Source organism: Pungitius pungitius, chromosome 1 (assembly GCF_949316345.1).
Source record: "Pungitius pungitius chromosome 1, fPunPun2.1, whole genome shotgun sequence".
Classification (NCBI taxonomy): Eukaryota; Metazoa; Chordata; class Actinopteri; order Perciformes; family Gasterosteidae; genus Pungitius; species Pungitius pungitius.
In genome coordinates, this window is record NC_084900.1 from 17926520 (window position 1) to 17938099 (window position 11580).

The 11580-nt window shown below is 43.0% G+C and overlaps 1 protein-coding gene across 2 annotated transcripts in view; it reads left to right on the forward strand.

Moving 5' to 3' along the window:
* The window catches only part of LOC119222187 (acid-sensing ion channel 1-like), a 30823-nt gene extending 20572 nt beyond the window's left edge, over window positions 1-10251 (forward strand). Inside the window, exons 3-10 of one of the 2 annotated variants that reach the window (XM_037478590.2) lie at window positions 4915-5065; window positions 5708-5835; window positions 6259-6409; window positions 6514-6570; window positions 6734-6887; window positions 7371-7462; window positions 7538-7617; window positions 7986-10250. In XM_037478590.2, coding sequence (XP_037334487.1) covers window positions 4915-5065; window positions 5708-5835; window positions 6259-6409; window positions 6514-6570; window positions 6734-6887; window positions 7371-7462; window positions 7538-7617; window positions 7986-8114 — 942 coding nt within the window. In that variant the 3' untranslated portion in view covers window positions 8115-10250. Of the gene's footprint in view, window positions 1-4914; window positions 5066-5707; window positions 5836-6258; window positions 6410-6513; window positions 6571-6733; window positions 6888-7370; window positions 7618-7985 lie in introns of both variants that reach the window. The other variant, XM_037478589.2, reaches the window with a different exon arrangement.
* The last annotated feature ends 1329 nt before the right edge of the window (window positions 10252-11580 follow it).

Below are 11580 nucleotides of genomic sequence, written 5' to 3' on the forward strand. Positions count from 1 at the left end.
TGAGCGAGGAGAAGGAGGAGGAGGGCTGCCTCTGCCGGGCCTGTGAAATATTCATCAAGTGCAGGAGGGCCGGGTGGGGAAGTGCGGCGCGAGTCCACAGGGGAGAGAACGTTGTAGCTGGGGAGAGTCGCGGGGGAGGGAAGAGGGATGCAGAGGGAGGGAGGACGTGTAGGTGTGTGTTAGCTGGAGATACAAGAAGCCCCACCACAACAGAGGGGGAGGTTCTTCATCATGTTTTCATCTATAAAGCAGCAGGCGAATCAAAGACTGGTGCTGATGACGATTTTTCTTAGAACCATCGAATTCGGATTCTTAAATTGATTGCATGAATAATTTATTCAGAAATCTGTTTGGCTAACTGCTTGTTTCCGCTTATTTCTCCTCCGTGGTCAATAACTTTAGGAGGACCGGCCCTCTGAAACGATGAGGTGATCATTACAGCCCCCCCCCCCCCCTCCCCTCTGTTTCATCCTCTTTACAGTATAATGTTCAAAGGATAAGTTGATGCTCACCAGAGGATGACTCATTGGTGATCCTTTGCCATTTCCAATGGCACCACCTTGAGGTTGACATTGGTAAATATAGCGTTAAGTATCTCAAGCATTAGATCAAAGCTCTGGAATCACCAAGAGAATCACAAGTCCTCACAAAGGGGAAGGTTGTTGTCTGTATCAAAATTACACTGCAATCAATCCAATAGTCGTTGAGATATTTACAAGAACTAAATTGTATAAAAGGCTTTTGTTCTTCTCTCTCATACTAAGAGAAGGAAGCCTTTCAGTTTGAGAGCCCTCTCTTCTACGTATTCTATTTTGCCTCTTTTTTAACTTCTTTATTTTGACCTTCAGTGACTCAGAGGATTGTTATTACACACACACACACACACACACACACACACACACACACACACACAGGCACACAATCCACTTTTCCACATTTGCCTGTCTGTAGTTTATTTGATTTTAGAGTTATTCTTACCTTAATTATAATTAGCCGTAGCTATGAAGTCCTGGGTAAGAAGCTTAGTGAGTATAAATATATAATTGTTATCAATCAAGAGAAAAGATGTGAGGAATGTGAGCTGCCCGAGTCCATTTTGAGTCATCAACGATATTTAAGGTTTTAAAGAGGAGAGGTTTATCAAAACTTTGCATGCTAATATGTTAAGCTCAGATAATTAACATAAAATCACCATCTCAGCATCCTGACTTTGAGCATTTTTGCATTTCCCGTGTTTCTCTTTTCCAGGCCTCACGGGGCTGCTAGCATGGCCGCACTACGTTAGACTTATCCATTAATCCCTTCATTTATCTCCATGAAGTTTATTCACGAGCGAAGGCCTCGCAGTTTTTCCAGGTCAACCGAAATCGTCTTCGAATCAAGAGTCGGGAATTACACAAAGCGCGGAAAATAAGATGCGGGGACACGTGTTTCAGTGGCGGCCACCGCCTGCTGCTCGTTGCTGCATTTAAATGACATTTTACCAGAGATGGCTGTTTTAAGCGCACAGCATAATAACAGCGTAAAGTGTTGGCTCTTAACAGAGAAAATCTTTTTTTTCTTTCTTTTTAAACAACAACGGAGCACTAATGGATTGAATCTAGCCAACTGAAACCTCTTACTCACACAGTCTAAGACTTTGCTAAATGGACGAGAAAGTGCCTGTGTTTGTTGTTGATGGATTCTTTCAAAACCTTTGATGTGGCTCTAAAAACAGGGATGAATAATTATGTGCATACTGATTAATCAACGCAGAGCTATGATGAGTGCTTTTCAATACACGGGAAATTGTGTCTGAGTGGCAGCTTTATTGATCACACAGCTCTGAAGATTATATCCTGTTTAGACTGCAGCCAGCAGGTGGAAAAAGGAGGATTGATTATCTGAAGCACCTTCGCGATAAAAGCAAAAACAGAGGTCGCAATTAACAAGCAAACGCCACGTTCAGAAAGCACAATTTCTCCCCTTGGTGTTTTCATATGGTTTCTAAACCTTTTTTCCTTTGTGCACAATCACTTATTCCATCTGAATAACAAGCGGAACGTGTGCGTTGGGGGGGGGGGGGGGGGGGGGGCTGACTTCATGCACACACACACGTGATGTTTTCAGTATTGCTGCCTCTGTCACATCAGCTACTCAACAAGAGGCAGCTCTCAGCCGCCAGTCGACTCCCCCTCACTTCAGCGCCTCGACAAAAACCGCCTGGAGGGAACATCGGGCCTCCGCCCATCACACGCCGGTTCTTATATTTGTGGAATTATTTGGGATCTGACACATGCGCACGCCGGGAAGCATTCTCCCCAACAGCTGGGTTGGTAATTACAGATATGTCATGAGCCGGCAGGGTTCACAGATTTGCAGAGGAGGCCACCGGGCAGCCTGTTGATGGAAGATGGAGTCAGGCCGCGTTTGCCAGAAGACGGTTTGGCCAGGCCGGCCGCTCGGCTGGAGGACAAAATTCTGTCCGTCCGCATAAAAATATCTTAACAACTCATTAAATGGATTCCCAAGGATGCTTTCGACTGGACTGGACTGAACTCAACGACTTCCGCCCAGTACCCCTCACGTCGCACATCATGAAAACCATGGAGAGACTGCTACTGCACATACTCAGACCTCAGGTACAACATGCATTGGACCTACTACAGTTCGCATACCAGGAGAAGGTTGGAGTGGACGATGCGATCACAAACCTGCTGCATAGGACGCATACTCACCTGGACAAAGGGGAATGTGCTGTGAGAATCATGTTCTTTGATTTCTCCAGTGCTTTTAACACCATCCAACCCCTCAGACTGGGAGACAAGCTCATGCAGATGGGCGTGGATGATCGCCTCGTATCATGGATTACGAACTACCTGACAGGGCGGCCACAGTTTGTCAGACTGAAGGACTGCCTGTCTGGCACTTTGGTCTGCAGCACCGGAGCACCACAAGGAACTGTTCTCTCGCCTGCTCTGTTCACCCTGTACACTTCTGACTTCTGTTACAATACAGAGTCTTGCCACATGCAGAAGTTTTCAGACGACACTGCAATTGTGGGGTGTATCAGGAATGGCCAGGGAGGGGAGTATGTGAGCCTGGTGGAGGACTTCGTGCAATGGTGCAAGCACAACCAATTGCAACTGAACACTGCTAAGACCAAGGAAATGGTGGTGGATTTCCGCAGGTCTAAGCCCACCATGCTACCAGTTTCAATTGAGGGGGTCAATGTGGAGGTGGTAGGCACATACAAGTATCTTGGGGTGATGCTGGACAATAAACTGGATTGGTCTGCCAACACCGACGCAATCTACAAGAAAGGGCAGAGCCGGCTCTACTTTCTGAGGAGGCTGCGGTCATTCAACGTCTGCAGCAAACTCCTCCAGATGTTTTACCAGTCTGTCGTCGCTAGCGTCCTCTTCTACGCGGTGGTGTGCTGGGGAGGAAGCACTAAGAAGAAGGATGCAGGGCGTCTGGATAGGCTGGTGGAGAAGGCTGGCTCTGTGGTTGGTGCTGAACTGGAGTGCATCACTTCAGTCGCGGACAAAAGGACCCTCACCAAACTGCTCACCATCATGGACAATGGAAACCATCCTCTCCACAGCACTATCAGTCGACAGAAGAGTCTGATCAGCAGGAGACTGCGCTTGCTGCCATGTAGGACTGATAGACTGTATAAATCATTCATCCCCAGAGCCATACAACTGTACAATAACACAACCCGCCAACCAGAGCTACCTCACTAGGAAAACTCAGTTTTCTAGTGAGCCATGTTTACTGGCTATGTTAGCCTTTGCACAACCCCCCCCCCCTGACTACTGGCTTTGTTGGCCCTCTGCACAACCCCCCCCCCCCCCCCCCCTCTCTCCACCCCCAGCCTGAACTCTTAATGTGTGTTTTTTATTATGTTTGTACATTGTCAGGAGCTACCTGGATTTTGAATTTCCCCTCAGGGATCAATAAAGTACTTCTATTCTATTTCGTACATAAATCACGGTCCACAGAGGGTGAATCGTAGCGACTTTGATGACTTCTTCTCCAGCACCGGGTCAACATTTGCATTCCTTCAATGTCTAGAATCAAACAGCCTCCGCTGCGCTCTTGAGTCTAATATTACAAATGCACAAACATTTTCTCGCCTCCCCCCCGGAGGGAATCAGTGGAGCTGCAACTGATTGGTCAGAAGAAAGAATAGAATATTTGTATGTGTGTGTGTGTGTGTACCATTTCCCTCAGGTTGATGTGTGGCGTCCTCAGCCCGCCGTCTCCTGACTGACCACATGATGGATGCGTGGAAGCGTTCAAAGGGCCTGCGGGCCAGACCCTGAATCCTTTCTCAGCAATTACTGGGTTGCTTTGTTGGTTCTAATCTTAGATGTGTCATTCTGTGCCATAACGCTGAACAACAGCCCGCTGCGAGCCCCCCTCCCCCCCCCCCCCCCGCCTCTCTCTTTCTGTCCCTTTAGCTTTACGTCCCTTTAGCTCTCCCGCTCTCTCCCTTCCTCTCCCTCCATGGATTATGTGACTCATACCACACTAAACGCTTCGGTGTCTATCTGCCCATTTGGTTCAATGTGCCCTGTGGATTTCTGCTGGTGCCTAAAACACAACTTTTCCATTCAACGTCTTGGTTTACCTCAACAAGAAACAAAAACGAATGCTGCGTTCTCACTGGCTGGGATGCTTGGTCTCCATGGTAACATGGGGTGCATTATGAAGTGGGGTCGCTGGTTGGAAACTCTCGGGAGTTCTTCCTTTTAATCGCCCTCCTTTCCTCCTCCGCTTCTCTTACCTCTTCCTTCTCCTCCTGCTCTCTCCACCCATATCTGTCGAATGGACGCGTGTTCACACACTCGAGGGTCAAACACTGCCCCTCGGTGGAAAAGCTTTGGTGAGCAACCTCCTGAAGTTCCTCCTTCCCGTGTTCCTCAGGTCTTCACTCGCTACGGGAAGTGTTACACCTTTAACGCCGGCGGCGATGGACGCCCCCCTCTCTTCACCACCAAGGGCGGGATGGGGAACGGGCTGGAGCTCATGCTGGACATTCAGCAGGATGAATACCTGCCCATCTGGGGAGAAACCGGTGAGGTCTTTTGCGAGGCTCGCAGAGGGAGGCTCTGCAGGGGTAGAAGACGTATTCAGAGCTTTAATTTAAGAGTATACCACACTGTGAGAACACTCCACAGTTCAGGTTTCTCCATATTCAGCAAGTCATTCAAGTATTACGAGTAAAAATACTCATTGTGCAGTAGAATGTTGCAGGTGTTTTATTACTATATATATTGTTCTGGGATTAATATTACTGCATTAATACTTATTTAGCATTTTACTGCATTAGATGTTAACGGTTTTGTCTGATTCAAAATCCTTAATATGCAATTTAAACTACATCATATTCCACAAGAGGATATATGTTTTTTGCGTCCTTTGAGAACCACATTTCTAAAAAGTCAGAAATATTTAAATTCTAAATAAACAAATTTGGAGCTGCGTGGTTTACACTGTTTGAGAAATAATCTGAACCGAAACTGAACCTGTAGAAAGTACCACATTTGCTTCTGAGATGTACTTTAACGTATAATCCTGGATTTAATGGAAACATTTGGGTACCAACACTTTTGTTCATTATAGTACACTAGTTGAGTCAATGCAGGTGCATTCAAACACTGCCACTCATGAGCAAAACGAGTGTCGCTCTGATTCATCGTTCTTTGGATTTCTGCAGATGAGACTTCATTTGAAGCCGGGGTCAAAGTTCAGATCCACAGTCAGGACGAGCCGTCCTTCATTGACCAGCTGGGGTTCGGCGTGGCGCCCGGCTTCCAGACGTTTGTTTCCTGTCAGGAGCAGAGGGTACAATGCGTCTTTGAACACGTGGTCAACACCGGTTCATGTGGTGTTTCTTGACCCGTCCTGTTGTTTCTAGAGCTCAGGAATTATCTCGGTGGATACAATTCTGTTATTACTGTGAGGAATAAAATGTAAAAACTATTTACGATATCGCTAGAATATTCTTTAAAGTCATTTTAATGCATTCCACACAGATATTGAATCCATTTTTGGGGATGTTGCTGTTTTTCCTGTATTTGCTTTCTTTTATGAAAGGAAACCTTCCTTTTTTATCACTCACGGACTATTAAACACCTGCATTTTCCTTTTTAAAACAACACTATGCATGGTATTGGATTTTTTACCATGAATACCAACTAATGGTGCCAGTAACAGTATTTGTGTGGAAACTGCCTCTGTATGAGAAGTGATGTGTCCTTGTTGCAGCTGATATATCTCCCTCCTCCCTGGGGAGACTGCAAGGTGACGGCGATGGATTCAGACTTCTTTGACAGTTACAGCATCACAGCTTGTCGTATCGACTGCGAAACCCGCTACCTGGTGGACAACTGCAACTGTCGCATGGTACACATGCCCGGTAGGGGGGGTCTCTTAATTCCTGTGCGTTGCGTCGAGTCACAATCAGTGACGTAAGAGGGAGTAATTGTCATGCTGCGCTGATGTGTGTCGCTCTGGCTGCAGGCGATGCTCCCTACTGCACCCCGGAGCTGTACAAAGAATGTGCCGACCCGGCTCTGGGTAAGAAACGGGCTTCGTCCACGCCTGGTGTGAATCTTTACGCAACAGATGCAAAACACACACACACACAGACACACACACGCCTCAATGTTTTATACATTTCAAAGTCCCGGCTGCAGTGATCTCAAGGCCCCGAACCGAGCTCTGGGTTTCTTCTCTGCAGACTTCCTGGTGGAGAGAGACAATGATTTCTGTGTGTGCGAGACGCCGTGCAACATGACCCGATACAGCAAGGAGCTGTCCTTCGTCAAGATCCCCAGCAAGGCCTCTGCTAAGTACCTGGCAAAGAAATACAACAAATCTGAGCAGTATATCAAGTACGTCGATCCAATGCACGAAAGTACTTAATGCACACATAAATGGGTTTTCATGCACAAGTGAAAAGGTTAAGTTGCCAATTGCTTATACTGCATTATTTCTGAAGATAATAAGATAACTTCAAATTGAATTATATATTTGATTTGTATTTGCTCTTTACAGAGGGAACAAACAATGAATGCAAATTTGTTACTAGAAAAATGGCAAAATTAAGATACTTCAAGATGTATATAAAAATGTAATAAATGGTTTCTATATAGTATTACAGTTTAAATAAGGATAATTTGTCTTCTTAAATTTAAAACGTATCATATGAAGAAAAACTAAATTGTCTTTCATTATGATTATTCATTATTAGCCAGCCATTGATTATAAATACTCACAGGAAGTGTTATAGTTCTTGAAAAATACAAACTGTAAACTGTGTTATAAACAATGACTGAACTTAAATGAAGCTCTGACTTGCTTTCTTGTCTCCACAGAGAGAACATTCTGGTTTTAGACATCTTTTTTGAGGCTCTGAACTACGAAACTATTGAACAGAAGAAAGCTTATGAAGTGGCTGGACTTTTAGGTACATTAGTTTTACTAGCATTCTCTGTCTTTAGGGTCGATTACCCTTTTATCAGCTTGAACTTTATTATTGCAGGTGATATTGGTGGCCAGATGGGACTTTTTATCGGAGCAAGCATACTCACCATTCTTGAGCTGTTTGACTACCTTTATGAGGTGAGACCTTCTCGGCAAAGAAGATCAGATAGAATAATAAACCTGCTGCTTGTAAATAATTACCTGATATAACGTTACCGGCCCTTTGAGGACACTAAACTCATGTAGTTTACATGAATTTACATGAATAGATTCCTCTTTTTGTAGGCTTACATAATACAAAAAAACACAGTTTAAGTCTGTCATATTGGTAAATACAACTTACAGAACATATAGTTAAATGAATGATAAAATATGAAAAATACAAGTAATAAGAAACATTTTAAATTGCATAGTGGATACTTTACACATCACAAACCTTGCATGCTGAATCTCTTCCCTACAACCCTCGTTGTCATGGTAACCCGCTCCGTTCCCACCCCTCTCAGGTGATAAAATACAAGTTGTGCCGCTGCTCCGACAAGAAGCACAAACACAGCAACAACAACAACAACAACGACCAGGGAACGGTCTTGAGCCTGGACGACGTCAAGTGTCACGTCGGTAACTTTCATTGAGGCTTCCATTGCCGTTTTCCAAGAGCGACCGGATGAAAAAACCTCTGGACTGTGCCTGGTGCGGCTTGTGAGTGCAACGCGTGGCGGACGGACAGACAGACGCGACGTGTTGTGATAAATTAGAGAAAAGTGGGACTAACTGCATGGTCTTCTGCAAACAGCTTCTCGGGCCGATGGGAGCATGAACTGAGCTGAGGTGCGTGTGTGGGTTTCGGGGCCCGTTTGTCATCTGTCAATCTGGAGGAGCTCTTTGTAAAATAATCAATGTGAAAGATGGGTTTTTTTTGTTGCCGTATTTGCATGTGAGTGCTGCACATTCTGTACATAGTATTTTGCTTTCATCACTCTTGTTCCAGACTTGTTACTCTTCCTTTCAACTAACTTTTCATTGTTATATTCATGTTACTCAACCTCATTTCATGGCCGGCGTCTTTCCTTGTTAAAACCGGAACATTTTGCGATGGAACTGTTCTACCTCATCTTGCAGGGCGACAGCGCCCTTAAGAATTTACAAACCAAGCAAATTAATGACAAAAAGGTGATTTCTACCTACAGAAATAAGCAGAAGAAAGTCTGTCGTTCAGGCAACACTGTGTAACATTTTCTTAGCAGTCTTTTTAACAGAAGACATTTTGACGTTGACACAGTAGGAAAATCCCAGTCGTATATACAGTTTAGCTTAGCACAGCGAGTGGAATCAGGTGGAAAACAACTAGCCAGTTAGCAACAAATTCGAACAAAACCCATCCCCAAAAAGTACATCACAGATGTAGTTTTTGCCACCTATAGAATTATATCACCTTTAGACAGAACCAGGCTAGCTTTTCCCCTTTGTTTCCAGTCACTATGCTAAGCTAAGCTATCTCACGGCGAATCCCACTTTTCCCACAGCGCTGAAACACATACTCTAACATGACAAAGAGAAGGCTGGATACACAGCAACAAAAGGTACACACACACACAGGTTTACAACCAAGTGCTAAATAATGAAGGGTTCGCCTTCAGATTCCCTCTCAATGACAATCGCTGTTGGGAAATAAAAAAATGTGTATTTCCTGACATTAATCTGAGGTAGGGTCTTACATTCTTACATGTGGAAGCTGTTCATTACCTTTTTAGGGAGTCTCCCTTCGGTGTTTGTTATCATGGCAAGAAATGACTAATGCGTATAAATATGTTGAATGTGTTTGGCCATCTTCTGGGGCTCTGAGTTGCATGTAGCCCTGTACATTAGTGGTCTTAAAACCTGGTCCATTGATGAACAAGTTTAGCTGCAGATTACGCCATCAAACCATCACTATGTTTGGTTGGATGTGAATTTATTTATTTATTTTTTACTTGTGCGCGTGTTTTTAACCACGCTGCCAGCCGCCTGCCGGGGCTTCATCAGCCGAAAAAGAGAACATCTGAACACTGTGTCATCGGTCAGTAAACACGTCGGCTCGGTACCTTTTCTGTTCTAACTATGTTTACAAAAATCTTCCTCTGGCGTTGATACACTTGCTCTCATTCCCATTGAGGTAAATGTAGCTGTGTAGTGTTATTATCAAGCACAATCATGCCATCAGCCGCAGTGTCATGTAAATATTGGATAATAATCTCATTGTAATTTACGATAATCTGATCTGTGTAACGTTGTACTCGTGGTATTTATTTAATCCAGACTGTTGCGTCACTCTTTTCCTGTATATATGATTGTAGGTTTGTTTATTAGAAGTTTATGCAACAGATATTAAAGTATAAGGCTATTTCTATTCCTTCTATGTTTGTATTGCTACGTTCACAGCTGCTTCAAATGTATCGTCAGTAAATAAAAATGAACAGCTGGATTGTTGCATCCACTGCATGAGGTCATGTATCTCAATAAAACTCCTCGTTAGACATACTAAAGGATGATTATTTTAGTCTGGTGATGTATGAAATACTGTAGCCTTGAAGCAATTGTTATATTAAAGATGAAATGTCAAATTTATGTTTTGGTTCAGTTTTCTGTACAGATTTTCTGACTATTTCTTAACGAGATGATCCAATGTGGTTGCTTTGGTGATCTACACACTTTTCCTCTTGTGCCACCAAGTTAATGTTTGTAAATTTGAGTAAAATAAATTGCAATTTAGTTCCTGCATTCCTGTTACTCTTAAAATGAATTTTAATTAGTTTGGGGATTTTTTTTACTTTATTAATCATTAGACACAATTGGGCAATATAAATGACTACATCCATTGACACTCCCATCGGCCTCAGTTGTACTTTGTGTTGAGTGTTACACCGTAAATGCTGTCATGTTACAGTAACACACCAACTACTAAATGTGGAGCCTGATCATGTCATTGTCATCAGAATGATGAGTCACTAAGTTATTCACCAACAACGTCGTCAAAATGTTTAGGCATGTCGTCAATGTAACTGTGTACTTTGACAGTATTACCTGATGTAAACTTAGGCTTCAGTTTGGATGACAGTTACTTTATTGAAAATGCACAAGGCTGCCATTCTATGGCATATATCATTTTCAGTACCATTTACATATTACTGTATGTGGGTTATTGATTGAAAGAGACTGGACGGGATTTAGTTTTTCACAGCTTTTACTACTGTTACTTTGTGAAAGAAAAAAAAACAAAATAATTTACAACAAGAAAAAGACAAGGGGCACAAAGGAAAAAAAAACGCAATTAGAAAGAAACACAGGACACACCTGTGAGGCACAACTTTTCCCGCAGCACAGTTCTAGTCTCTATAGAAACGTGAATAGAACAATCTACTATATTTCGATCAACATGACATGAGCAATTGAAAATGTAGAAAAAAGCTGACATTTTTACATTATCAATCGCAATATGTACAAAAGCTATTTCAATTTGTTCAAAGGAATATAAAATTGCTTTAATGGTGTTCACAAGTGACTAGATGATTTGGAATTTGTACAAGTAGTATCAAGAATTTTTCTAATTCTAATCTAAGAAATGCATCAAAGCGACTGAGAAGAACTGTATACCTATACCTTGGCTTTACAACACTGCAGCCAGTGACTGTGGCCTTTTTTGAGCATTAATTAATGGAGAACTTCCAAAGTCACATTTGTAACCGTATAATACATAATCTTCAGTAGGTTTCGACTCAAGGTAATTAGAATGTAAACAGGAAGGAAGGAAGGTGAAGGGAAATTTTAATAAAAAAGCAAGTTGAAAATCGCTCATAACTTTTGAAACCAGACTAATGAGTCAGGAGTTTGTAACTTTCTGTTCTGCATTTAGATCCAACTCTATGCAACAAATTCCCCTTTGTGTGATTCCTCCAGACCAAAGAACTTCTCCCACAGTCATCTTTTTTTCTTCTCCTTAATAATGTGCCAGCTTTATCCGGCACAGTGACAACTCAGCACAATCCAATTCTTGTGATCATACTGTTGAGAAAGTCAGTGAGAAGACATGGAGTAGAAACGTCTATTACAACAGTCAAGGCA